We start from the raw sequence: 26,806 nt of genomic DNA on the forward strand, positions 1-26,806 counted from the left end.
CATGAAGTCCTCGCCGGCATCTGTGGTCGGCATACTCGACCGACTATCCACCGGCGTCTCCAGGGTCAGCATACGGCATGGCCACACGACTCCAAGGCGCAAGCAGCCGCGCCCTGAGCTGACCGGCTTCAAGCCAGGCCTCGGCGAGCGCATCTGGGTGCACCACCACATCGCCCAGGGCATGATCATTTACACACATGAGCCCCAACTACCAGTATGTTAGCACCTTGCTGCATGCTCGAACCCCGATGAGCATTGGCCCTCCCTGACTGGCCGGGCTGGACTTGTACTTGTGCTAACCCGCCTTCCCTTCTCGCAGCGCACTTCCCACAAGGGCCTCTCCCAGATTCCTTACACGGTCAAGAAGCAGAAGCCAGCACAGCTGAGGATGGACTACTGGGCCCCGTTGTGTATGATCGAGGTGCCCAAGGGCCTCGGCGTCGTCGGCCGCAACGTTATGCAGAAGCTGCGCGAGTTCCGGCACCGGCACGAACTCGAGTGGGGGTGGCAGGCCGAGGAGCTGGCGGCCAAGAGCAGGAGGGAGCGTGGCGAGATGATCCACAACCAAAGGTCAAACGCCATCGCCGACATAGCTGCTGTGCTGGCCGGCGCGGGCAGGGGCAACAAGATGTGGAGGCCCAAGCCACTGGCGGAGGACGCCGAGGCTGCGGCTGAGGCTTCTGAGGAGGCGGAGGTCAAGTCCCAACCTGAGGGCGCAGCAGCGCCGGAGAATATCGACGAGACAGCGGCCGCAGCAGATGGAACGCATGGATCACCGGCAAAGTCAAAACCCAGGAGAAAGGCAAAGGCGGCAGCGGCTCCGGCTGAGAAAACGCTCGTCGAGGCTAAAATCTACTGGTCCAACGATGCGGACCGCTACTGGGCTAGCGAATGGTCCGAGAACGTGACACATTCTACTGGCCTGCCCAAGCACATTACGAACCCACGGTTCAAGACGAAGTACTTATTGGAAGAGCCCGTGGAGGAGCCTGGTGTTGCAGAGTCTCGCCACGTCCAAGGGTCTGCCGTGGAGCCAGCAACGGGGGCCGGGCAAGAGGAGAAGCCCCAGGGCAAGAAGGGTTGGTTCGGATGGCTGGGAGGAAAGAGTGGAAACTCTTCGCAGGAGACCAGAGTGTAGTTCACAGGGAGGGAATTGATCACGTGCGCAAGCAGAATACCAGCAGCATGTTGATGTTTGTCCGTAAGGACGGCAAATATTCATTGTATCGTATAAAATCCTCATGTTAAGCGACATGTGGAGAACGCTACTTTAGACAGCCAAGGGCAAGGGCTGTATTCACTGAGTCGACTTGGCGACTTGTAAAAACAACTGTCTTAAATATCATCAAGACCCGTGCCATTGTAATAGTCATAGCACAATCAGTCCTTGTTTTCCCCATACGCTCATTACTTATCAGACCAGCGAAAAAAGCAAATAAGAATCCCAGAAATAATGCCTTCAGACCTTAATGGCAAAAGACTTAAGGTACTCATAATCGGCAACGTTGGCGTCGACGGTCTGCCTGATTACACGAGCAGCATCGTCGCCGTACTTCTTGCGCCATTCCTCGTTCTCAGCCTCAACGGTGGGGACCTTCTGCAGCAGGGGGAAAAGAGAATTCCATGTCAGCCGTTGATACTTATCTTCTAGGTAACGGACGGCGCAGCGGATATGATTCCGCTGGCCGCCGAAGTGGGGCGGATAAAACAGAACTCACATGATGACCCGCTCTCGGCCTGAGGCACGTGCTGTCGATGGCGTCGTGGTGGAAGCCGTACCACTTCTCGAAGGCCTCGGCGGCGTAGCGCTGGTTGTCGTCGTCGCCCCACTGCAGCATGGCGGGGCTGTAGTCGATGCCGACCTCCTTGCAGTAGGTCTTGAGGATGGCCTCGGGGTTGTTGAGCAGGTCGTCGGCGTCGATGACGGTGATGGAGCACTGGCCGGCGCGCTCGCGGTCGCTGCTCGCGTCGTTGAGCGCCTCGTCCAGCGGCGCCTCGTCGCCCGCCTTGGCCGGCCCGATGATGCCCTGGTCCAGCAGGTAGTCGAACAGCCGCCGCAGCTCGTCGTACCCGGCCTCGGACGGCATGAACTCGTGGAAACCCGTCAGCTCGCTCAGCGGCGGGATCGTGCACCGGAAGTACGACGGGATCGACCGCCGCGGGTGCCGGATCAGGAACGTCCAGTGGAAGCCGCGCAGCATCTCGGTGGGCATCACGGTCGGGTTGTCCTCCTCGCCGTTGCCGTTTGTGGGGCCGTTGACGAAGCCGTTTGTGTGGGTGGGAGCGGCAGCGTTGCCGTTAGTGTTGGCGTCACCGTTTGTTGGGCCATTGACGAAGCCGTTTGTGTGTTCTACGCCGTTGGTGGAGTGGCCGTCATTGCTGTCGACGTCGGAGCCGTTTGTGAGGTTGTGACCACCGACGAGGGTGGGAGCCACGTTTGCAGGCGTGCCGTTCGGTGGGAGCAAATAATGTGCGATGTCCTTGATGAAGACTCGTTTACCCTGCTGATGGTAAGTATTGGAGCATATCACATAGCATGATATCTCTGGAAGTGGTCGCTGAGGCAATTGCCTGCTTCGCTTCGCTTCGTGTCGCTTCGAAAGAGGGGAGTCTCCTGAGGGGCGCCGTTTTGGGACCGCACGACGAAGCGCGAGGAGCAGCAGCTACGACCAGATTTATGGTCCAACAAATAGGGCAAGGATTGGCTATCCGATGGCCTTAAAGCAGATTTCGCCCACCAAGACTGGCGCAAGTCTCGCCTGCATCATGGCCTCCCTCTGATTCGAAATGAGCGCACTTGCGTCAGTGGGAAGTACAGAGGGGGCCAGAGGATCGAAACGCGGCCCAGCTTGGTCAGCCACAATGATGGGGGAAACAAGGCATATATCCGGACGGTCTCTCTAGGCCGAGGGGAAAGAAGGTGGAGGTTCAGACAGCAAAAAGCTGGGGAGGGTTGGATCGAACCTCTTTGCCGTCGTTCTCGAGCCGGTCCATGATGGTCTTGTAGGTCGACTGGGAAAAGCCGCTCTTAACCCTGGCCTCCTCATCGTCGGCGAAGCGCACGCTGAGGCGCTCAGGGCCGTAGTAAAAGGCATCCCCAAACGGCTCGTGAGCAGTCTGAAGAATGTCTCGGCGTGTCATAAAGACCTGCGTGAGGGGTGGAGGCTCGAGGTCAGCTAGAAGCTCAGGGTACACTAACTGGCGAGCACGCCATTTCAGGGCAGGTATTGTCATCGCGGAATGAGCCCCCAGGACCCTGGACGACGGGCCCAGCAGGGCTGTGGATATGCACGTACCCTTTCAAAGGCAGTTGAGCACGCACGTGGGTGCGTTGCCATAAATATAGGACGATTAGACATGGTGATCGGCTTGTTTATATTTATATCTTCACACGAGTATGTTGTTGTGGTGGTACTTGGATATCTTGGTGAGCAGGCAGGCTTGGGACGCTCTGAGAGAGACGACGAGAGGGACTAGATGAGATGAAGAATGAAAACAACAAAGATTCTGGCCCGCAGCGACACGATGAGAAGCAGTATGGCTACTATTATTTATACCGGGCGAGCTGACTTATCCCAACTAGCGGACACGGCCGTCGCTGTTATGTTATGGCTTCCTCGCTCCCACCCGGCCCAGGCGCAGAGATACAAAGCAGATACATGGCAGAGGGGCGAGTCAATGGGCCCCGACGAAGGTACATGGCACCCGCAGCCGCAGAGGCCTTTCTCCGGGTTGGACAAGGTATGGGATGGGACAGATGGGACATGGCATGGACATTCTGGATGGGAAAGGGGGATGGGAGAAGCCGTCCTATCCCACCCGGCCGCTGCCCGTATCTGAGTTGCCGCCGAGACACCGGGCTGTCGCATTCCCCTCCCAACCGTGTCCAGCTTGCTGTACACTGATCCTGTATCCCAGATGTCGGAAAGAGGGTACCTGGGGCCTGGGTGGGCAGGCTGGCAAGGAAGGCAAAGTGTGTAGGCAAGGTCTTCTGCTAGTTTCTGCAAGTGGCATGGGGGTCTCTCGACTGTCGGCGGGCCGTGGGCGAGGCTAAGGACGTCATTGTCCAGCTGCCCCCCTCGACAAAAGCCTCCGTGTCGACAGATGTGGTGGGCGAAGCTGCCCTGCTGAGCCCTCGTTATACATCATGGACTGGTCATCTTGACCATATTTTCCCGACCCATCGACATGAGGACCCTTGCCCCCCCTCATCGCCCATCCCTCGGCCGTGGAGCATCTTGATGGGAATCGTGGGCCTGAGAATGGGGTCGCCCGCCCAGGTGGGCCGCCCAGACCCGTCGCCCAGACGTCGTGGGTGGGCCATGGGGCCCCTGTCCAACCCGCGGGAATAGCCTCTTCGCATGCCAGGGCAGAAATATGTCACTGCCTTTTGGATCTGCCATGGCAAAACGGCACCGACACCCGTCAGAGCGATTCAAGGATTTCAGGTGATACGTACCGGGCTACTGTGGTACCTAGCAATGCACTATGTACTATCGATACTGGAGCCCAGCACCAACCCCCTATGATCTATCACAACGACCCTCCTAAATGCTCGCTCCATCTTTGTCTAACAGTAGCCCAGGATTCCACCCCGTGGCACGCCTATTAGACGACACCAACGCAAAACTAGGACACAGACCTGCAAGGATCAGTCTGAACTTGTTGGATGCACCCGAAAGTTGACCGAGGGCCGCCCGGTGGATGCTATGTATTATTTGGTACCCAGGTAGCCCTAGATGCTATGTTGACTTGTGGGTCTACAGGTCGGCAGGGAGGCGTCCGAGTTTTTAACAGCATTTTACCCGCCATGACCACAAGAAAGACAGCCGAGGCTGGATGATGACAGTCTAGGTGAATAATTGCTGAAATCATCTGTTTCCTTTATTTTGTCCGGCAGTCGATAGTGTCCCTTAACCCGCCGCAGGTACAGCTCATTTAGATGTAAAGTTTGTGTATATATGTAGTTGAACATCGTATGCAGCAGGTCGAAAGGAGCAGGATACCAAACCTTGCTATACTCGCACCGCGGAGCATCCAGTGTGGGGGTCTTACTCCCGAGCCAAGTTCCAGATCGAATGCTGCCCCTCCTCTTGAATGGTCTGCTCATGATTTGAGGGTCAAGACCATATTCCACGGGAGATTCTGTTCTATGCTCACGCAATTACCTAAATATCCCTTCCATATGATAGGATCGGGCATCAGGGAGGCACATGAGAGTTGCATTCTTGACACCATTGTTTTCACAGGCCAGCCACTAGCCTGGGTGTCATTGTGTCGACGTCCCTCACCCGACGTACCACACAGACTTATGTGCTCGAAACCACCTAGTATCGCTGTGTCGCATATGCGAATGCAACTATTATGACTAGACTATGCGCTCTATGCGCTCGTTGCTTGTAAGTGACAAGGCTGACTGACGAGGTATTGAGGCCAGCTCGTTGCTGCCAATGCTTTCGACATTTCGTCCTGGTGAAGTGCGAATGAAGGAGGTTCGGCAGAAGAATCTTTCCCTCTCCAAACCCGCGTTGGTGGATCGTTGCGCGCGGTGGAACTGCGCTAGAGCTGTACTCCGTCCTCGGGGCATGCGCCCCAGCCAGGGAGCTGGATGGAGATTCACCACAGGCTTCGACCTACGCCGGCAGGAAGCTGGAATCACCATGCAGCAGGTGGGGAAGCCATCCTTCATTGGGGCCTCACACCCTCACCAAGGGCCAACGCCTTGGCTCGCTTTCTCGTCGTGCATTTATCATTCGATTGAGAACAGGCGGTCGCTCCATTGGCTGGCCGATGCTGGGCCTGTGCCACACATTGCATTAACGTGATGAGCACCGTTGAGGATCTCGTCGTAAATAGTATCGAATAAGGGTGGTCGCTTGAGCTGTATCGTAATGTGAAGTCGGGATGAGGGATAGTAAGCTTGTAATAAGTGATTTGTCTGCGGCACCCTGGTTTGTTCGTATATGCGCTGTGAAATGCGCTTCTGAAGGGAGCTGCTGCCCTATCTGTTAAATTTTTTCGCATCTATCGCATTCGCGAGATTTCTCGGAATAGATGAACAGGTACACTGTAATGAGTCTGCCGAGTCTAACACTTTTCCGACTGTCAGCTGGGTTGAGGATGAGTTATCACGCCACCGTTTATTGTCCAGGTCCGAGTAAGTGGGAGGTGGGAGTCTAGTAGCAGCTAGTCCCGCTTGCAGAGATGCCTACTGATGGTCAACACCAACAAGTGTCACCAGGTCCGAGACATGTGCTTCCTGGTGGTGTAAGCTGCATAATATAGGCCTCGCCAACCCGAAGCCACCGTGAGATTCGACTGGCGCCAGGGCGCCATGAAAACATATGAAATTTTCCGGTAGACAGCTTTGTGGCCCTCTGCTCTAGTCAATTCTGCCCCAGGACCAAATATTCAGGCCCACCTTGGTGCCGCGGGTAACAGGTAGGCCCGCATGCCACGTCTCTTCCCAGCCTCGTCCTGTACCGTCTGGCCTGAAGTTCTCCCAGTAGACCGCATTGCCAGCGACAGGCTTGAAGACAACACCTTGGCTGACATCTTGCTCGGAAGCCGTGGCAGCAGCACCTTCAGCATGACTGCCGTCACCAGTGACAATGTTGTCGCATTCCACGAAGCGACACCATCTCTCATCGAGCTTCGGGCGTTTTATCAAGGGAAATTCCGTGCCGCCACCCACAAGCCCAGTGTCGCCGTCGGTGGATGCGTCAACCCAGACCATAAAGCTACTTACCCTGCCCCATCCTCCCCAGGACGAGCTCCAATCGAAGTGGTGACTGTAATGGCCATTTGGTCGGTACCGTTGGGTGCGCAGGCGCTCCACCCAAATTTCGTCTCGCCAGCCCTGGAATGCTCTCGCGCGTGCCTCTATGCACCTCACTTCATCCGAGCGAGGAATAATAGCGACCTCAGAGTCACGAATAGTCTGATCGCGATGAGTCTCTGCACCGCCGTCGTGAGTGATGGTAGATGGCTCAAAGATGAGTTCGCTGCACCCCTGTCAGCAGGTACTTCCAATAGCATTTGATGCAGCTCACCTGATGTCGAGCAGGTGCGACCTCTCTCCGGCCGACAGGAAGTTCTCAATGTAAATGACTAGCGGCTCCTTAGAGAAGATATGCACCGAGTACTCATCCCCAGGGCACTGCAGCGTCTGGTTCAGACTATCTTCCAACGCCAGCAGGGTCTCGTTGACTCTGGGCCGTGGGGTCCTGCGGATCTGCGGCGGCGCAGAGGAGAGCAGCTCTGTGATTGGGTTGTAGAGCAGAACAAAGGCCAAAACGGCCACAACGTAGGAGAGCATTGTGGTTGCCCGCTCTATGACAGGACTCTGGGCTCTGTCTCTCACTAATTCGTGTAATCGATGGCTCTTTGATCGTGGTCTGCCTCCTCACTCAGGCGTCTGCGTATCGTACGGGAAGTAAGAGATGGCCCCGTATCGCGCACATTCCACCTCGTACAGGACGCGCCAGCCAGTACGGCCAGCCGGTGTCAGCTGTGGAGTACCTGAGCCGAGTCCCGACTTGGGCACCTCCATCTCAACATCGCCTCTCGACTCCTTCCTGCACATTCTCGCTAGGACAACAAGTTGACCGAGGCGAATCATGCCACTGCGCCTGGGAGGCACGAGCTTAAAGCCTTTTTGGGGATTCCCAAGCTACCTCCTTGTATCTGACATGGCCGACAGCCTGGATAGTTGTAGGAATAGGCCGCCGAACCGCAACTGTCTGTGTAACCGGGCCGAGCCAAGTACCTGAGGGAGATCGGCACCGACTGCCGTCGTCCAGGTACCAGGACCAGCCCGGTACTGGAGGACCTGAGGTTTCGGTAACCCATCCGTTGCTTGTTGGTGGGTCTCTACTTCAGTCCCTTCCTCTGTATGTCATTTTTCGTGCGCTATCCTGCACTCTACCAAGCGTTTCCCGCCACCCGGTAAGATCTAGTCCACTTTTGCGGCGTTCGGTAGTCGGCTGCGGGTCAGGGACGGGAAGACATAAGCAAGCACGTCACTGGACAATGTTCCACAACACAAGCCATGGGCCGTATCGTATGCCTCATAGGCTACTAGAAAGGAGACGTAAGGCTCTTTTCTCCTTTCTAGCATTTCACACAAGAACTTTTATCTTCATCGGCACCAAGGGCAATCTGGACGAGGATCTAGGTCTTTCTTCCCACAGCATGTAGTACGGCTGTGCCAAGCTCACGAGCGCCGTCGGCGAGGAAGAAAGTGTAGACTGCATGTTGTGCGTATGAACAATCATCGGTTGTGTATGTTAGTGTATATCGAGAGCATATAGACTTTTACAGCGACTGTATGCGCTTGAAACTACGACTATACAGTGGTGACACGGAACTAACATAAAAGGCCAGGGCACCATTCTTGTTACTAACAGAATGCATCACACAGTGTAGGGGGCAATCCATAGGTAGAAAATTCTAAGCGGGACCTTCCTCAAGCTACCGGCTAGAAAATAACCGGCTCATGCACGACATCGAGCACATAGTGAGTTTATCAGGCTGGCAAACCATTGTGGTTGGACGCAGGGTCGGAGTTAAGAATGGCAGTGGGTGGGTCAGGATGGTGTGCACTTGTCGCTGCGTTTGTATGAGCAGGACAGGGTACTTGCGCCCTCTCTTGTAGTCTCCAGCTCATAATGTTGCAACGCTAACATATGATGCAGCGAGAACGGTGAGACTGTTGGTTCAGGATGTGCTGCTGGCGCTGGAGGGGTGCATCATCAAGGACAGGACGTGGTCCCATGGGATTGGAGTTTGGAGAAGACTGTATATGTGTCTTGAGTTATTAGAAGTAGTCTTGCGAGAACGGTATGCTGTCCTTTCTCTCTTTTGCTTAGCATGTAGCGAAACAAACCCACATACCCCGCTGGGCTGTGCGTTTGATATCAAAAAGCTCATGTGTTCTATTTGTTTCCTCTGAATTCCACACGCATGCATTTCTACAACACAAGCATACAATGATTCAGCTCACCGTCCACCACTTTGGACTCATCGCCTCTCAATGTAGCTAAGCTATGTGGTGCCCGCCGGCCCATGCATCCGCTCTCACTTGAGCATTATTGTATTGGTTGTTGTATTGATTGTTGTATTGATTGTTGTATTGATTGTTGTATTGGTTCTGGTATTGATTGTTGTCTTGGTTGTTGAATTGGTTGTTGTCTTGGTTGTGGTATTGATTGTTGTATTGGTCGTTGTATTGGTTGTAGTATTGATTGTTGTATTGGTCGTTGTATTGGTTGTTGTATTGGGTGTTGTACTGGTTGTTGTATTGGTTGTTGGGTTGGTTATCATATTGGCCAGCATAGAAACGCCCGTCCTGCATCGGAATTTGATCACCCGATGGCTCCTTCCAGTAGGTCTGATCAATAGTCGTCGTCATCTGTATGTGCTCGGCCCCCGAATTTTCCATGCGGTGACCGCTCTGGGACTGAGCAGAAGGGACATTCGAGACTGCCGAGAAGCTCCCGACCTTCTCACTGCTGAAGGCACCATGGCGAGCGTCTAATCCCTGAGAGCCAATTGCTCCCGCTCTTGACGCTTTCTTCGCCTTTATACGGTCCCTGAGGGCCCGGTACAGGATTGGAAGACTGGGCATACACGCACAGATGACTCCGAGGTCAATTTCAATGAGGCAATATTTCGCTAGGGAAACGAGATTATCTGTGCAAGAAAAATGGATCAGAAGACCATATCGATTGTGACTTGACAAAATCAGTATCGAAGGAAACGCGTCAAAACTCACAGGTCGGGTTAGATGCGTGTGTGGTGTCAGGTACAGCCGGCAGTTTGGCAATCCCTACCGCGGTTACACTGCAGAAAACATATTAAGGCTTTTATCCTGGAATAGGTGTAGTATGCAGTTCATGTGAACAAGGATAGAACACACCTGAGAGCCGTGGCGAACATGAATGAAATCATCAATTTCTTCTTAAGAGAAAGCTTCAATTTAAACACCCAAAACAGTGGCAAGCCGATCTAGGTACTCTCCGGTAAGCCGACTGTCTTGTAATTTCACATTTCAATTGCTGTAAAAAAGGCAACGACGTTCATGCGGGCTGTGTTTGACAACGTCCTACCTGTTGCGCGTCGCGGTCCCAAAAATCTGGGGTGAATGGTGCTGGAGGAAACGTCATCGATGTAAATGGACACACTTACCATCCAGAAATCGAATACAATGAGCATCGACCATCCAATCCACATAAATTTTTGCATATCGATACAGTATCCGGACTGTATCGTGACGCAACGGTCAGCAAATCGTCCTCCAAAAATAGTTGGTGGGAAGAGGCAGATTCTCCGAGACGGAGGGAAAGATTCTTGAGCACGTACATGCTGACCATCCCACTGGTTCCAGTAGTAACTGACTGGAGTACACTTAAACATGACAGCCACGAAAAATGCAATTCCCAAAGCCACGTTCAGGCCCAGTGTAATGAAAATGACGCGGCGAGATCCAGGCAGTGTGAATATTCGCAGATAAAACAGTGTAAAGGCTAGACGTGTGGCTTCTCTTGCCAAAACGTATAGTGCCTCATACACGTAGCGTACCTGCACCAGGAATGAGAATCGACTTCAAAGCTTGGATCAAAGAAGACCTGGTGTGTTCCAACGCTGTGGTCAGAAGTTCTGTCACTTACCTTGAGGAATTCGGTAAGCTCGTCTGGCTCTATTGACCAGACATCCATCCCAAAGCCTTTGCTCCTAGCTATAGTAGTGACTATGTTTAGATAATGCAGGAATAGGCCAGATGAGAGGAGACCAGATAGCTTCACTTACCAGGACCCAAGGTCCAAGCACTTCCAAGAGCGCTCATGACCATGGCGAAGAAATTCAACCAGTCATCCCACCCTGTGGTCAGATGAGTTAGCTAGCCGCATGCAGACAAGCTAGGTGATTTGAATGCTCTATTGCGCTCCTGGGATTTGAATGTTGTGTGAAAATGCTAGTCGCGCCAGCTTTTGAGACTGTCAAGCTAGAGAAAGAGAATATGGGTGGTGACGAAAGACAATAAGAGAAGCACCAAAGAGACCTACAGAATGACTGCCCACCGATGAACCGTGCTAGAAACCTCAAGCCACTGAATACGACCATGAGAACTAGGAGGACTATGGTTGGTATGAACCAGGAGTCGTCTTCTCTTGGTTCAATACCACAGAGACCATTGGTGATTTTCAAGGTGGCTGTTTTCCGCATGTAGAAGCTCGTCAGCACACGATATGAGTTACGGTGGTCCGGAAGATCGTACTCATGAGCTCAGCTGGTGTACAAGCGAGACTGCTGCAGGCCGTGGCCTGTTGATTGAGAGCCACATTGGTGCAGATACATGTCTGGTCCGTGGCAGCGCATGTCGAGTTCACTATGGCGGCTTGCAGGCACTGAAGCTGTTTTCGATCTTGTCAACTTCAATGTCTAAAGTCGCGTATCCAATGGCTCCCACTTACCGCACACGCGGGTAAATCCAGTGCTGAGGCCATTGCAAGCTCGAAGGAAGGAGGCAATGAAATCAGGTGCTCTGTGCCAGGATCGTCTGGGAGGAGTTGGAGTGGTATTTCCAACTCCGGGCACCAGAGCCAAATCAATGGGATAGGATTGACAAATCCACATACCACGTGCAGGGGCTTGAGATGTTGGCTGCACAGGAGTCGTTGCCAAGACTGTTGGCTGCACGAAGGTCATTGCCAAGGCTGTTAATAGGCTGTCTGTCCCCCGCCAGACCTATTCATAGCCTCACAAACTCAGCATACCGGTAGCCCGTCCTCGAGGAACAATTCCTAAGCGCCAACGGTGCGAAGATCTTTTCCAAGTTCGATCTTTGCGAATGCAGCACTCAAGAGCTGAAAAGCTCGCATGAGAAAAGTGTAGTTCTCAACCAATAATACAATGTTGCAGATCAAATTGCGGAGCCTTATTTTCCGGTTGGCCCCCAACAACCCACCTCCCTTCAAAGACAAATTGCTGGCAAGCACACAAGCTTCGCCATCTTGTGTGCGATTCCGCGTGTGTACCGTGCTCGCTGACTGCAGCTTCCTATGGTTCCGTACCAGGCAGAAGCCACACTTAGTGAGTTCGAGGATTTCCAGCTCTGTTCTGGAGTCACACATGCAATTTATCTCACACTGATTGCAGTCATGACCAGCCGGACCAGCTAGATAGCAGGTACCTTGTTTCCCTGTCTACTGTCCCCTCGGTGGAGTTGCGGAGCACTTGCTCCCACGCCCCCACCCAGTCAGCAGTCGACTCCTTTGCTGCATCCTGTCAAGCAGGTCGGATCCACACGAATAAATAGCAGTGTTCTTGGGACTTGTGAACGAGCGCGCTGTGAAACGTTGTGAGGTTGGCCGTAAGCCCAAATCTGCTTGGGTAAACAAGCTCTGACCCGGGTCTCGCCAGTCAGGTGGCCTCCGCGCTGCTGTACATCGACTGTCGCGGGCCGGAGCAGGCATCGTACGCCCCTGAGCTGCAGCGTTGACAAGGCTCTGGTGCCAAGGAGGCGCGGTATGCATATCCACGACACGGGCCGCAGTCGTCTGACAATGTGGGCTATGTCCATGGCCTGATGTGGGCGGACCGAGACGAGCTTGTGCAGGTCTGAGATGACGGCGCGAAAGTCTATGTCAGTGGCTGCCATGCCGTCAGCCATGGCATCAGAGATGTGTTGCAAAGAAGATACAGGGAGCAAGCGGAGAAGAAGTGTGAAAGCAAGACGGATGCGCCAGTTGAGGGGTGATGGTTTAGAATCCTATGGGATAGGCGTGCAGCAGAGGTCTTCCGATCGTATTGTACATTGTGACTACACTTGCGGCTTTGTATATTGTAGCACATACGTCTCCTCTACTTAGGTCATATTGAAAGTCTCCTTGTTTCCCTTCTCACTTGCATGCCATATGAGAGGTGCTAGCTTAGAGAAGCATACTTGTCGGGACGACGTAGCAGTATTTGGAGAAGCCTGAACGGCGGCTTTGAATCTCGGCCTTGCGCTGGAGAAATGTATTGTTGAGTCTAGGAGCGGTTGTGGAACTGGGTTACTTTGGATCCGTAGCCAAGAAGATACAAGTCATGCTTAGAGTCAAAACCACAAAAGGTGGCGTGGAGGGAAGAGCAGATTAAGATCCTTGGATATAATTTGAGAAAGGGGAATGAATTGATGGGAATATTGTTTTGAAGTTTGTTGACTGAAAATTAGGTTGCTTGATGTTTGATTCTTTCGGTTGATAACAGTATTATCTAGGTGTCTTGTTGCACTGCTTTAGCGGTGTCTTGGTATAAGTGCAAACTCCAGCGACAGGCTCTTCTTAGTTGACCGGACATGTTGATGCCGGTCGGACATACGAAGCCGGACGACTTCATGTATGTAGTCGGATCGGACGTTGCCGGGCCGGACATAGTTATATTTCGTCCGTGGAATCATGCTCGACATCCTCCGGCTCTGATCTGCCCTGCTGATTTGCTTGTTGCTAGAAGACCTCAACATGGGGCAGTTTATTAAGCCCTTTGGGGCTGATCCCAAAGCCAGGCAATTATCACCATCGTACATACATACATACATCTCAAGTTCGAAAAAATGGCCACTCAACCTCGTCTCAAAATCGCCCTGATCGGCCTCGGCCGCCTGGGCGCCATTCGTGCACGCATCCTTGCCTTCCAACAACCTCGCATCCAGCTCGTCGCCGCTTGCGACACAAAACCCGGATGCGACAAGTGGGTGGCAGAAAACCTTCCACCTTCTGTGAAATACTATGCAGATCCCGAAGATTGTATGAAGAACAGCGGGGCCGAAGCTGTCCTCATTTCCACAGCGACTGCCACACACGCTCCCCTGATCTGCATGGGTCTTGACCTAGGCCTTGTGAGTGTTGCCAGCGGTCTTGAATTTCGAAGAATGTGAATCGTTTGAAACTGATGGCTCTTAGCACGTCATGTGCGAGAAACCTATATCAGTGGATGTCATTACTACCGAAGAGGTCCTCGCCAAGGCCAAATCTAAGCCTCACCTCAAGTTCCTGGTCCCATTCTGTCGACGATGTGAGTAGACTGACATCCATATTAATCTCCTACTTTTTTTGTGACGACCTGAAGCTCACCTGTATCTAGATGATGATTCGTACCGTGCCGCGAAGGAGATGGTCGAGAATGGCTCGCTGGGCGAGATTCACGCTGTCGAGACCACCTGCCTTGATCAGCAGGATCCTACTGGTAAACACCTTGCTCTGGACTTTTTTGTTTACTTTATAACTACTAGCTAATCCAACATTGTAGGATTCTTCGTCACTTTCTCCGCACAGTCCGGAGGTATCTTTGTTGACATGGGTGTTCACGACGTAGGTCACTCGCTGTATTTCCGACTTCTAATTGAAACAGCCTCGCTGACTGTGACACAATGCATAGATCGACATTGGGAGGTACTACTTGAATGTCACGTCGGGCCTGAAAAACCCCAAGAAGCAAGTCAATAGGGTTGTTGCCATGGGACAGCAGGCTGTTTATGGCGACCTTGCGAAGTACGGCGACTGCGACAACGGCTGGGCTATGGTCGAGTTCGCCAACGGCAAGGTACTCACATCTCACCTGGGCCGGACCCTCACAAACGGGTTTGAGAGCTGCACTCGTGTGTGCGGGACCAAGGCACATTCTGTCGTCAACGGCAACTCGACGATCAACCGTGTCGAGATTCGTGATTCCCACGGTGTGCGGACTGCCACCACGCCGGATGCATTTGTTCTCTACGACAAATCATTCCTCAACGACCTGGCTGAGTTCGCGGCTGCTGTGCTCGACGACAAGGCCCTTACTTGTACTCCAGATGACGCCTACGAGGCAGCTAAGATTGCCACCGCTCTGCAGTACTCATTCCGTAATAGCGTCCCGGTCTACTTTGACGACGACGGCCTGCCTATCATGGAGACTCCTAAGGCAAAGGGTGGTTGAGAGGCTTGTGTGGGACAATTTCTTCCTCAGGATGGGTCATCTACAGACACTTTGTTATCTGTAAATAGTGATACTGTCGATTAGCAGTCGAGAGTATCGTCGCCAACTCAGTTGTGAGCACAGCGAGACTCAACCCTGATTAAACCCGTGCTTGAGTCTCACTCCGCGTATGATCCCACCACGTAGCTCCGTTGACCATAAAGGGCTGTACGATTCGTTAGCTGCCAAGGTTTCTCTTTGAAAGAAAAGAACATAGACTCAGGAAAGTGAGGGTAAATGCTCCACTCACATTTGGATGGTCGTGGGGAGGTCCGAACACATCTTGTAGTAGCATTGGATCCCAAAAGTCGCGTAGCTATGAATGGGTCAGCTCTGAGCAATGACAGGACTTCAGTTCATCTCACAATGTCGTTTGTGGAATCGAGGGTAACCGCCGGCAGGGAGGCGCTGGGCATCGCCATGTCCGTAATTTGAGAGCCGGTCGGGGTCTCGGCAAGGGGAATAGTCCTGATCGTTTTCTTGCGGCCCTGGTCCGCCCGCTCAATCAGCCTGGTCCGCCAACCGAGCAGCTCCACGTCTTCATCTTGTTCTCTATGTCCTTCGCCTTCTCCGCTGTTGCTTTGTCGGTCCGACTCGGCGTCCCTCTGCGGGGCGCCCTCTTGGGTGGCAGACACCTTTGAGGTCTTGGATAGCGCTCGAGTACGTAAATTCAGAAGCCACTGCAAATTGCGCTTGTAACGGGGGGTTCGAGCACCATGTTGAAGCAACGAGGTGAACAAGCTGATGGCGGCATCGATCTGAGTGAGGACAAAGCCAGCCATGACATTGCCTGGATCGCGTAATACTAAGGTTCCCAAGCATAGCGCAGAATTGAATACGTGATACTGGACACTAAAAGTAAGCTTTATGAGACTCAGGCTAATAATAGCATGTGCTCACCCAAAAGTTCCACTGTCTGGTGCTGACAGCGGGAAAGCGATTGTGAATGTCGGTGACAATGGCTATGATAATCTGCCAAAGGTCAGATCGTTGTTGATGAAGGATATTCTGAGCGTAGCCTTACTCCGCAACGTTCAATCACAGTATAAAATGAGGATTTATAAACAGATTCGACGTGGTCGACGTCGTAGAGCGCTTTCGCGTAGTAAGGTCGGTGCAAGTTGATGACCGTCTCGGAAATATTCAGCGCTAGATTTGTTTGCTGGTTGTTGCTAGTCAGCTTCGAAGCCACCGAGGCTGAGAAGAACGAAAAGTTGGCTCTTGAAAAGAAATGGCCAGTGACCTCCGGGATGGCTCTGGAGATGCTGCGATGGCCGCTTCGAGTTGAGGGTACCGAGACGGCGTGGCTAAGAGCGCTGCTCGACAACGGAGAGAAAAAGGAATGTTCTGTTCAAATTCGCAGCTACAACGCCTTAGCTTTTGCACATAAAGTGTCCAGTGCAGATACATACAGCTTGAGGTCTAGGTCGGTAATATCGGAATATGCTGGTTTCCGTACCTTCATTGCCATGTTGAGAATGCTGAGAATTGATTAGCTAGGAGGTCAGATCGGAATTAGCTCTGAAGGCACCCTCACTCGGAAGAAATGAGAGATAACTCAAACCGGACAATGGAGTAGCTCTTTTCGCCATTAGGCTTGAGCGGCTCGGAGGGAAATGCAGTATCGCAATGGTCCGGATTAATGGCGGATCTGTCTGGCTTCAGCTTTGCCCCAGACATATGTACAGGGAGTGGATGTACATACGGCCTTGAGAAGCAATGAGCCTGGAAAATATCGGCAGAATTGCATTCCCAGAATACCTTGCGTCGTTCCTCGACAACATCTTGCGGCAGATTCCAGCAGTCACCGTCTCGGTGCATACCCATCTATGGACCCCATTAGCGCTGCTCTACGTCTGCTCTTCAACGGCGACACTCACAGCTTGGATCAAACGCATGACAAGACCCCATAAAGGCCAGGCGGTATCACCACGCCGATCTTTGTCGAGCTGTCTAATCACATGTCAGCAACGCAAGGACATCTTGAGACCCGGGCTACTTTACGCACAGTTGCAGATGCGCCATCAGATGCTGAGACACTCCAAAATTAGCGACTGGCCAGTAGGAAGCCATATCAGTGAGCTCACCAGAGTTTGCAGTCCAGCGACCATATTGTTGGACAGGAAGTTCCCCTTGACTAAAGCCCGCTCTGAGAGATGCAGCCAATCTTCGGCAGATGAATCACAATCGGGCATCTCAATATTAAACATGGTTCCTTGGGCCATGATTATAAAAACGAGAGCAATCTCCTGAGGGTTTATGGGAGTAGATGACGAGCCCTCCGCACGCTTATATACTCGATCAAATGTCCTTTCAAATGGACCCTTGGGAGCAACGTCGTGGCTAAGTCTTGTCAGCTGCTTCCTAGCCTTTTCGTCTACGGGCTACAGCACTTACTGCCAAGCGCAATATCGATAGTATGATTCAACCAGTGCCCACGCCTCGTCTCTTGGTGGCAGGCTTGAGAGCAACTCCCGAGTACTTATGTGAGCTGGTGAGGCGGTCAAAGGAAACCCAATCGGAGCGGGGAATTGAAAGAAAATGTTGAGAGGGCGCCGAGTCTTGGCCATGTTCTGGAGAAGGGGCACGAGTCATCAATGGAGTGTCCTGTACATCTTGCGTCTCGGACTGGATTGGGTCAGTTCGATGCGCATCTTTAAGGTCAAAGAGTCGACTTGCCTCTTTCAACCATTCACTTCCCGCCGTCGGGCCCAGGTACTTGGACCTGCCTCTTTTACCTAGCATCAAGGTGCCATGGGAGCCGCTCTGCTGACCGTCGTCGACGGCCTGCCGGGCGAGATTGCTGGATCCACTGGCTCCAGTAGGAATGTTAAACAGAGCTTCAGCCACCCTGCCCGGAGGAACTGAAGCAGGAGTGCGTGGGGAAGGGCCCTGGACTGCGTATGGTTCGAGCGCATTGGCGAGAAGAGCAAGAGTGTTGAGCTCGTTATGGTTGGCTGGATTGGCTTGCACAGGGATATGTTGCGTGCGTTCCGTAGATTGTTGCCTAAAGTTGCTTGCCTGGGTACCTTCTAGGTGTGATGGCTGCCCCTCTTGATGTCCCTGATGGTCTTCATGGAGCTCATGATGTCTCTGGTGCGTGGATCCATGGTGCATGACAGGCTGAGGAGAAGGGTTGTGATCGTGTTCGGGTGACGCTCCTGCAGCATCATCCTGATGTCTAGAGTTCTCATTCGGGCTTGGAGAATAGCATATCAACATCAGCTCAACCGTGCGTGCATTATCATTTGGCACAGGAACAGAACGAACCGAGAGAGGGCTGTGCTAGTTGTGGCGGCCGCAACACAAAACCCAACGCGGTTTCGCCGGACACAGTTCGAGCACGGCACTGCAACACAATATATCTTTTCAGCGACTAAACAATTCATACTACATTTACAACACAATTTGGTCTTACCTTGCCGGTCGCACTTCATCTTCAGCCTGCGGCATTCTGGGCCAGCATACTCAATCAGCTCGCTGACGGTCCCCATATTCTCCTTGCCAGTCCTGTTCCGCTGTTCGACTTACCTTTGCAGCTGTAACATGGCCGTTGTTTCCGCTGCTTGCGGGGTCTCGAACTCTCCACAGCCTCGTCCTCATGCGCTGCATTCTCATGGCGGAGGCGACGCATGTTGTCCGACGTACTCAATTTGTCCGATCCTCTCGGTTTTCACCGGTCTATGTGTGAGGTGACGAGCGAGGGAGAGATCGGAGATGGAGTTGCCCAAGTAATGCGGAGAAGACCTTTGGCTGGCTTGGATCGGCTCCTGTGCATCGGCGATATAGTCCCCACAGTGCCTTTTCGCTGGCGTCGTCGATTAGTACTGTACTCTAACCTTTATTATCCCCGATCCATCATTCGACGTTGCGCCCCAGGGTACCGGCCATCGGACGTTGAAGTATATGGAACGTCGAGTGGCCATGGATATGATGGATATATGCCGGTTTCGTCGCCCGCTGTGGAAGATGTCTCACACTCTTCACATTCATAGACTTTACAGAAGCAGTCATGGCTCCCTACATCAACTCCCACGAGTCTGCTATAGACGATACTGTCGACACGAGCCATGTCAAGAGCAAAATCGGCGTCAGCCAAATAAGGCTTGAATCTACGGCGAAGCCTCCAGTCGCTGACGACTACATGTACGACTTTAAGTACAATCATGCGCTTCCCACTTCCGATGTTCTCCAGATCGAGATTCCAGACGACTGTGAAGCCCAAAAGGAGGCCCGGAGCATTGTGTCACGCCTCTCCGAGGTCCTAGGCAAAGGGGACGCGCAGGGATTCGCCGATCTGTTTCTTGAATATGGTGAGTTTTCCTGTCTCAGTATATCCCCCAAGATGGTCCCAACGGCTGACCAGCCGACTTCGTCGCACAGGTGTCTGGCGAGACAAGCTCTCCTTCACCTGGGACTACCGAACCTTCAATTTCACACCAGCAATTTTAAAGGCCGCTACCGACATACTCCCTAATACCAAGGCCACAAATTTCAAGTTCCTCACACCAGCCCCCAAGATTGACCGCCCCTACCCCGACTACTCTCAGCTACAGTTTGTCGTGTCCTTTGAGACCGATGCCGTTGTTGCGTCGGCTGTGATCAATGCGGTTCTCACCAAGAATGGCTGGAAGATCTATACCATGCACACCGTGGCCGAGAGTTTAAAGCAATTCCCTGAGCTTCCTCCTGCTGATGGGCACATGACTGGTCCTATTAGCTGGGAGAAGCAGAGAGCGTTGGATGTAGATGCTGCTGATCCTGAGATTCTGATCATTGGTGGTGGTCAAAAGTGAGTACCCAATGTAGCCTTCTTTTGACATACCTATAGGTATTAACTGTGGAGCAGTGGACTGGCGCTGGCTGCCCGGTGCAAGGCACTTGGCATGGGAAATCTCATAATTGAGCGTAGCGAAGAGATTGGTGATGTCTGGAAGAAACGTTACGAGTATCTCTCGCTCCATTTCCCCCATTGGGCGGACGACTTGCCCTACTTTCCCTACCCTAAGCGTTGGCCTACATACACCCCTGCTCAAAAGCAGGGAGTCTATATGGAGTGGTACGCATCGGCTCTTGAGCTCAACATTTGGACCAAGTCATCGGTTGTCAAGGCCGAGCAAGACAACCAGGGCAACTGGACAGTCGTCATCGACAAGGAGGGCAAGGAGACCAGAACACTACACCCCAAGCAGGTCATTATGGCTACCTCATTGTGCGGCACCCCTATGGTCCCCGCTGTTCCTGGGATGACCGACTTCCAGGCAGGTGTCATTCGCCATTCGACGGCGCATGACAGCTCACGCGACTTTGTTGGCAAGAAGGTTTGCGTGGTTGGCACATCGTCCTCCGGTTTTGACACTGCTTTTGACTGTTCACGGCGTGGCATTGATGTGACGCTTCTTCAGCGATCGCCAACATACATCATGTCCCTCACTCACTCAGTTCCCCGTATTATTGGCAACTACGCCCCTGATGCCAATCTGAATCGCCCTAACCTCGAGGAGCAGGACCGTCTGTTCTTTGCCACGCCTACCGGTCCCGGCGAGGAACTCTCTAGGCGCAATGCTAAGGTTCTTGAGGACCTCGACAGGCCCTTGCTTGAGGGACTGAATGCTCGCGGTCTGCGGACATGGCGTGGCCAGCGCGGCACTGGGGGCGCAACCTTGGGTCAGACCCGTAATGGTGGCTTCTACTTTGATGCCGGTGCCTGTGAGCATATAATCAACGGGAAGATCAAGGTTGAGCCGGGGTATATCGAGCGCTTCACCGAGGACAAAGTAATTCTTGACGGCGGCCGCGAGCGCGAGTTTGACCTCGTGGTCTTCGCAACCGGCTTCACCAACACCATTGACTCTGTCCGGTCAACCCTTGGCGACAAGATAGCCGATCAGTGTGGGTCCATTTGGGGCATTGACGAAGAGGGCGAGTTCAAGACTGCATATCGCGAGAGCGGAGTGCCAAATCTCTGGCTCATGGTCGGCTACCTTCCCTACACCCGCTTTCATTCGAAATTGCTCGCTATGCGACTGAAGGCTTTGCAGGATGGTGTGGCTTCACTTCCCTACACGACATAGGTATCACGTAACTCGTTGTGGTAGTGATAATAGACATCTTGAAACTGAAATATACGCACCTGATCCTGCGCTGATCTTGGCTGCTACTCAGTTAGTATGCCTTGATACATGTTTACGGGATGCTCTTCATCAGTACTGTTACTACTTCGTACAGAGTCTGCCTGAGAGCTTGAGTCGAATTGACAATCAAAGGAAATATTGTCAAAAGCAATCGATGCGGTCGTAAGTGATTCACTAATTTGGTACGACCAGAGGGAGCAATCTCTATACCAACGATTGGGCTCCGGATTTTCACATGCCCTCCATATAAGCACCTTGCTGACGAGTGTGTCTTCTTAAAGGCACAGTGTATGTTGCTAATCGCTCGCTTTCTATGGACTACAGTTGAATTTATATGCTATAGCTTCGCTTTGCGCAGCGCCACCTTAACTTATGAAGATTTGACGGGCCCGTACCAGTCAGCGAAGCCAAGATCGAAGCCCCATAGAGGCGTGTTTATACGCTTCGCCTTACCGTTTGCAGCTAGACTATCGAGCACAGCCAGGTCCTCCTTAGAGAGCGAGATGACTTCTTTATTCGAGGAGATCCGCTTCTCGGTCACAGACTTGGGTAGGACCACAGCGCCCTTGTTTACATGATAGCTGATGAGGATCGTGGCGGCCGAGACACCGTTCATGTCGGCAATTTTCTGGATATCTGGATCTGACATGATGGGTGCGCCTGTCAAGTTCCCAACACGTTAGCTTCAATCAACGTCACAAGCCAAGACATGAGATGTGTGGAATAATTTAGCAACTTACCAGTGGACCCAAGAGGTGAGTATGCTTCGAGCAGGATGCCGAGCTCGTCGCAGTATTCTCGCAGCTCGTGCTGAGGAAGGAAGGGGTGGAGCTCGACTTGGTTCACGCTTGGAACAACCGTCCATGATTTACGAAGCTTCTCCAAATATGGGATGGACCAGTTGGCAACACCAATGGCCTTGACTTTGCCGGATTTGTAGACCTCTTCCATTTGACGCCAGGTCTCGCCCTGGTCCCATGATCGATCGACTGACCTCGTGCCGTCTGGATTCACTGGGAGGAGCTCGCTCGACTCGTTCTTTGGACGCGATCAGAAACAACTATCTCAGAAAACTTGAAAATAAGGGGAGCGGTGCACTTACTGGTACCAGTCGGACGGGCCAGTGAATAAGCTAATTAATGGGCATATTGTTAACCCAGGTTTTGTCAAAGTGCTGCGCAGCAGCAATGGCAGAAACAAGGTCTTACGTAGAGATCAAGATACTCTACACCCAGAGCGTCGAGGGTCTTCTGTAGACCTTCTTTCACATTGGGTTGGTGAGTGTTCCAAAGTTTGCTGGTAAGGAAGATCTCCTCGCGAGGCACCCCGCTATCTTTGATACCTTGGCCGACTTCGTTCTCATTACCTGGAGTTGTTATTAGGCTAGTTCTCAATATTCACGTTCGCTCGTGGGAAATAGCCCACTGTATATCCTGAATCTTGTCAGCGAAACGGCTATTATTGCAAAGGCAGCGCGCGTCGTGCCTTACAATGCTGCGTCAATGTGGCGGTATCCGTCTCTGAGGGCATAAGCCACTGCCTTTCGAACCTCGCCAGGCTTGGATTGCCAAGTTCCTGTGCGCGCGCACAAAATTAATAACTGAGCTGCACTACTGTATCGTCATCGAGCAGCTCAACAATTCACGACCTACCGAGACCGATAGCGGGAATCTTGGCACCCGTGTTGAGTGTAAAATGTGTCGACGGCGCCATCGTACTTGGGAGGAACCGATCCTTTGCTTTTTGACACAAAATCAGAAGAAAGCAAGCCGAGTAAAGAAAATGAAATTTGACAGTCAAGATCGTAGCAGAATAAATTTCAATGTCTCCCTTGTCAACAACGTGGTTGTTTGAGCAATTGTACGGCCCATTCAATCCAGGACTGTGACATCGGGCTTGTGTGGGGGACCAAGCAGAATAGCCGATCGGACTTTTCCCCTTCGCTAGCCGGACCTTGTTCTCCCTCACCGGCCGGTTATAATTAATGAGCAAATATCTCCGACACCACAATTGGGCAATGGTGTTCTTTTGGCGGGTGTTGTCTCTTTCGGCCGGAGTGTGCAATCGGCCTGTCCGATTTGTTGTCAACCAGGCGCGTCTCGGACATTCGTTCGTCCATCCAAGCAGTTTCAAGCTGCTGCCGCTTGTCAGACCAAATCTAATCAGCATCCATCCACACATACCACTAATGCCCCTGCAGCTCTCGCATCGAATAGCGTCGTCTCCTTCCAAGGGCGCGCTTCGTACGCCATGAAACGCACGCTTCTCATATCTGGCAAGCGGGCTAACTTCACAACTCTTGCTCTGGATGTCAATAAGAAAGACTTGAGCATTGTCGCTGATTATCCAGGGCCTTTCAATGTCTCCTGGGTCGAGCCCTCGTCTTCGCATGGTGACGTTGATCGCCTAGTTGGGCTGTCCGAGGGCGACGATTCCGGTCTTCTGTACACTTTCGAAATCGACCACGCGCAAAAGATTTGCAATATCACAAGCGAAAAGTCGACTACGGGAGCTCCTGCCCACTGTAAGTGAGCAAGCACACTGGTCCTCTGACATAGTCTTGGGCAATGTTATTCATACTCGTTGGACAGTCATCACTTTACGCGACAGATCTGCTTTGGCACTCAGCACCGTGAGTAACGAAGAAGCACCAACATTTCGGATATCTATGCTCACAATTGGTAGTATTATGGAGGTTCCGTTGCCCTCTATCCAATTTGTATCACCGAAAATGCCGGACTCTTATTTACAAATGACCCACGAACGGAGGTTTTGCCGGAGTTTCCCTACAAAGTACTTGGACATGGTCCGAACAAAGGTCGACAGCGACAATGCCACCCACACCAGGTGCTCGAAGATAGAAGGGGTCTGCTATACTGTCCAGACTTAGGGTCGGACCGTGTCTGGATCTTCCGTCGCGAGAAGACGAAACTGGAAGTCTGTGGCTGGCTTCAATGTCCTCCTGGGACGGGCGCTCGACATGCCGTGCTCACACCTGATGGTACGTCTCCCTCAGATCTCTCTAGCTCTATCTATAACACTCAGCCAACTATAACCACAGAAAAACTAATGTATGTCATCGGAGAACTCTCGCACACTGTTGTTGCCTTTGACTTGTCGACTTCTCCTGCCGAAGACATTCAGCCCATTGACGGGTTCGCACCAAACGTCGTCCCGCCAAGTGTTGATCCGGGCCATCAATTGATGATGGACTCCGCCGAAATTTGCATCCATCCGAACATCCCAAACGTATTGTATGTCAGCAATAGGTGGGAAAGACACATTGCAGAGCTCGAACCTCATCTCGAAAACGTCCCTAAGGAGCTGCCGCCGGGGGATGCTATCGCCATCGTCCTACTGTCAGATGACGGAAAGAAAGTACAAGATACCAGACACGTGCGAACCAATCTTGATACAATCCGCGGTATGCGACTCAGTGATGACGGGAGCTATGTCGTCGTGTGTGGGCAAGAGGGCGGCGGGGTTGAGGTCTACGGTATCGGTGGGGATAGAGGCGAAGTATGGAATTTGGTGGCAAGTCTAAACGAGAGCTTGGAAAGTGGAATTAAACATGCCGTTTGGCTATAGAAATCGAACAACCCATATAGACTATCTAAATATCGCACTTGTGGCTCACTTTCATCAGTCACTAGCATATTCTTCTGCAGCCTTTCGCTTTAGGTCCTCCGTAGGCAATGAATATCTCATTCGGTGCGTAAAAGTTCTAAAAATCACAGTACCTAGCTTCCTGTCGTACAGGAATTCTGGCAAAACATTCTTGAGATCAACAGGAGGAGAGGTTAGTGTAGCTTAGTGCAGCCTGTCAGTGGAGGTGGACAGATCATAGTCTTGGTCATTTGCAGCATTAAAGTACCTCAAAATTGAAATCACTCATTGCATTCTTTCATGTTGTATGTTGAGTTGTTGGTACACGATCTTCAGTGCGTTCTCATCTCGCCGGCTCGTGTGTCCAGCTCGCGTTCTTCATCGCCAAGGTCGTCCCCAAATACGCCTGCAATCTGCTCCAGACTCTTGCCCGCCGTCTCCGGAACGAAAAAGAACGAGAACACGGAGGCGGCAAAGCAAAAGCAACCAAAGAAAAGGTAAGTGCCCCAGCCAAGCTTGATCTGCATCTCAGGTACAATCACGCCGATAATGAAATTTGCCAGCCAGACCATGGCCGTTGCAGCTCCGACGCCCTTCGCGCGCTTAGAACTTGGAAAGATCTCGGCCGGAAGAGTCCATGCCAAAGGTCCATAAGAAGCTGCATATGCAAGCACGTAGATGTCTGTCTAATTAGCAGTGAGCACATTGAGTAGGAAATAGCCAGTACTTACAGATGAGTGCTACGCCGAACCAACCAATACCCGGGTTACTTTCCCATCTGTCGTTGTATTTACTAACAATACCGGCCATAATAATATGCGGGATGCCCATGGCGATACCCCCAAAAATGGCAAGCTTCCGGCGTCCCATTTTGTCCAAAAATAGAAAGGTCGGGATTCCGGCGATAAATTGACAAATGTTGACCATGCCGCTCAGAATGAGAGACATTTCGTAGCTCTGTCCAAGAGCGGCGAAGAAGATAGGTGCGTAGTACACAAAGGCGTTGATGCCTGTGTATAGATCAGTATCTGCTGTTGTGGAGGTGTCGAGTCTGACTACTAACCTGAGAACTGTTGGAAGAAAGGAATAGCAAGTGCAACAGCTGTGCGTCGTAGGCACTTGGGCTTGAAGAGATCACCCCATTGTCTGAACTCAAGCATGACAACGTTGGTGTTCGCGCCGTGTTCCCGCTGTAGCACGAGCTCTTGAAGCTCGACTTCACGTAGGATGCCCTTCCACTCCTGTTGGACGCGCTCATCGGTTCTAGGAAGGCGCCGGAGTGTCTCGAGAGACCGGAGGCTGTCCTCGTCGCGGTGACGCATGGCCAGCCATCTTGGAGAGAAAGGGAAGAGCTGGATACCGATGCCGACCATTAGGGCAGGGGCCATCTGCAAAAGGAAGGGCAACCTGAAAGACCAGTCGCCTGCAATTTCGCGGTTGCCGTACGTGATCCAGTAAGAAATGATGGCCCCAACGACGATGGATATTGCCTCGAGAACAAGGAGAGAGCCCCTGAGATTAGGGGGAGCAATCTCGGAAATGTACAATGGGGCACCCATAGCAAGAGTTCCTACGCCGACCCCGCCAATGGTGCGCCCAGCGACGAGGGTGCTGTAGTTGTGTGAAGCCGTCTGAATAATGGCACCAACGCAAAAGAAAACTGTCGCTATGGCGAGGCCATATTTTCTGGAATACCTGTCGGCAAGAAGGGGAAAGAATATGCAGCCGATAAAGGCGCCAAATTCCAGCATGCCGGTCATGAACCCCGTGTTGAAGCCATAACGAGGGTGATCAGGAGCTATCTCAGGGAATTGTTGGCGAAATTGTGGTAAAGTAAGGATAAGAGAGACAACGCCCTGATCGTAGCCGAAGGAGAAGCCACCGAAGGAGGCCAAGAGGGCGGCACCAAATACATAAGGCAACCGTATGATGCCACTGATGCCATTGTTGTCATAGCTGATCACTGCGGTGGACTGGTCATGGGAGAAGCTGTCTTCGAGGTGGTCGGTAAGGCTGCCCTTCTTGTTGTCCGCCATGACAAATGTCGACAGCGAGTCACAGAGCTTTGA

At 52.4% G+C, this 26,806-nt stretch overlaps 10 protein-coding genes across 10 annotated transcripts; 4 read left to right on the top strand and 6 right to left on the bottom strand.

Moving 5' to 3' along the window:
- Position 1: 1 nt before the first annotated feature.
- Positions 2–1,138, top strand: J7T55_011151 (uncharacterized protein; the record flags this gene model as incomplete). The annotated part of the gene is made up of 2 exons (XM_053135559.1): positions 2–214; positions 320–1,138. The coding sequence occupies 2 exons, from the start codon at positions 2–4 to the stop codon at positions 1,136–1,138; spliced, it is 1,032 nt and encodes a 343-aa protein (XP_052986791.1).
- A 321-nt stretch (positions 1,139–1,459) lies between these two features.
- On the bottom strand, positions 1,460–3,234 carry J7T55_011152 (uncharacterized protein; the record flags this gene model as incomplete). The annotated part of the gene is made up of 4 exons (XM_053135560.1): positions 1,460–1,597; positions 1,719–2,501; positions 2,739–2,777; positions 2,965–3,234. The coding sequence occupies 4 exons, from the start codon at positions 3,232–3,234 to the stop codon at positions 1,460–1,462; spliced, it is 1,230 nt and encodes a 409-aa protein (XP_052986792.1).
- A 3,148-nt stretch (positions 3,235–6,382) lies between these two features.
- Positions 6,383–7,585, bottom strand: J7T55_011153 (2og-fe oxygenase family protein; the record flags this gene model as incomplete). The annotated part of the gene is made up of 3 exons (XM_053135561.1): positions 6,383–7,004; positions 7,053–7,352; positions 7,431–7,585. The coding sequence occupies 3 exons, from the start codon at positions 7,583–7,585 to the stop codon at positions 6,383–6,385; spliced, it is 1,077 nt and encodes a 358-aa protein (XP_052986793.1).
- Positions 7,586–8,680: 1,095 nt separating this feature from the next.
- On the bottom strand, positions 8,681–13,380 carry J7T55_011154 (uncharacterized protein; the record flags this gene model as incomplete). The annotated part of the gene is made up of 16 exons (XM_053135562.1): positions 8,681–8,797; positions 9,083–9,693; positions 9,776–9,843; positions 10,110–10,135; positions 10,189–10,263; positions 10,671–10,738; positions 10,810–10,881; positions 11,067–11,213; positions 11,279–11,414; positions 11,475–11,560; positions 11,640–11,694; positions 11,778–11,804; positions 12,211–12,285; positions 12,410–12,654; positions 12,947–13,010; positions 13,363–13,380. The coding sequence occupies 16 exons, from the start codon at positions 13,378–13,380 to the stop codon at positions 8,681–8,683; spliced, it is 1,890 nt and encodes a 629-aa protein (XP_052986794.1).
- A 214-nt stretch (positions 13,381–13,594) lies between these two features.
- J7T55_011155 (uncharacterized protein) lies at positions 13,595–14,958 on the top strand (the record flags this gene model as incomplete). The annotated part of the gene is made up of 5 exons (XM_053135563.1): positions 13,595–13,879; positions 13,944–14,055; positions 14,125–14,226; positions 14,290–14,351; positions 14,419–14,958. 5 exons carry the CDS (start codon positions 13,595–13,597, stop codon positions 14,956–14,958), a joined length of 1,101 nt encoding a protein of 366 aa, XP_052986795.1.
- Positions 14,959–14,984: 26 nt separating this feature from the next.
- J7T55_011156 (uncharacterized protein) lies at positions 14,985–18,631 on the bottom strand (the record flags this gene model as incomplete). The annotated part of the gene is made up of 16 exons (XM_053135564.1): positions 14,985–15,016; positions 15,121–15,163; positions 15,248–15,313; positions 15,363–15,755; positions 15,898–15,969; positions 16,073–16,313; positions 16,410–16,478; positions 16,535–16,648; positions 16,703–16,824; positions 16,878–16,950; positions 17,006–17,028; positions 17,085–17,340; positions 17,480–18,196; positions 18,268–18,346; positions 18,416–18,451; positions 18,529–18,631. The coding sequence occupies 16 exons, from the start codon at positions 18,629–18,631 to the stop codon at positions 14,985–14,987; spliced, it is 2,439 nt and encodes an 812-aa protein (XP_052986796.1).
- A 378-nt stretch (positions 18,632–19,009) lies between these two features.
- J7T55_011157 (uncharacterized protein) lies at positions 19,010–21,071 on the top strand (the record flags this gene model as incomplete). The annotated part of the gene is made up of 3 exons (XM_053135565.1): positions 19,010–19,310; positions 19,381–19,789; positions 19,910–21,071. The coding sequence occupies 3 exons, from the start codon at positions 19,010–19,012 to the stop codon at positions 21,069–21,071; spliced, it is 1,872 nt and encodes a 623-aa protein (XP_052986797.1).
- Positions 21,072–21,501: 430 nt separating this feature from the next.
- On the bottom strand, positions 21,502–22,844 carry J7T55_011158 (uncharacterized protein; the record flags this gene model as incomplete). Its single annotated transcript, XM_053135566.1, has 5 exons — positions 21,502–21,791; positions 21,872–22,169; positions 22,340–22,497; positions 22,622–22,651; positions 22,784–22,844. 5 exons carry the CDS (start codon positions 22,842–22,844, stop codon positions 21,502–21,504), a joined length of 837 nt encoding a protein of 278 aa, XP_052986798.1.
- A 537-nt stretch (positions 22,845–23,381) lies between these two features.
- J7T55_011159 (uncharacterized protein) lies at positions 23,382–24,940 on the top strand (the record flags this gene model as incomplete). Its single annotated transcript, XM_053135568.1, has 5 exons — positions 23,382–23,655; positions 23,723–23,763; positions 23,979–24,132; positions 24,193–24,650; positions 24,923–24,940. 5 exons carry the CDS (start codon positions 23,382–23,384, stop codon positions 24,938–24,940), a joined length of 945 nt encoding a protein of 314 aa, XP_052986799.1.
- Positions 24,941–25,069: 129 nt separating this feature from the next.
- J7T55_011160 (mfs monosaccharide transporter protein) lies at positions 25,070–26,773 on the bottom strand (the record flags this gene model as incomplete). Its single annotated transcript, XM_053135569.1, has 3 exons — positions 25,070–25,419; positions 25,469–25,747; positions 25,801–26,773. The coding sequence occupies 3 exons, from the start codon at positions 26,771–26,773 to the stop codon at positions 25,070–25,072; spliced, it is 1,602 nt and encodes a 533-aa protein (XP_052986800.1).
- Between the last annotated feature and the right edge of the window lie 33 nt (positions 26,774–26,806).

Source organism: Diaporthe amygdali, assembly GCF_026229845.1.
Source record: "Diaporthe amygdali strain CAA958 chromosome Unknown NODE_56_length_267093_cov_64_804720, whole genome shotgun sequence".
Classification (NCBI taxonomy): Eukaryota; Fungi; Ascomycota; class Sordariomycetes; order Diaporthales; family Diaporthaceae; genus Diaporthe; species Diaporthe amygdali.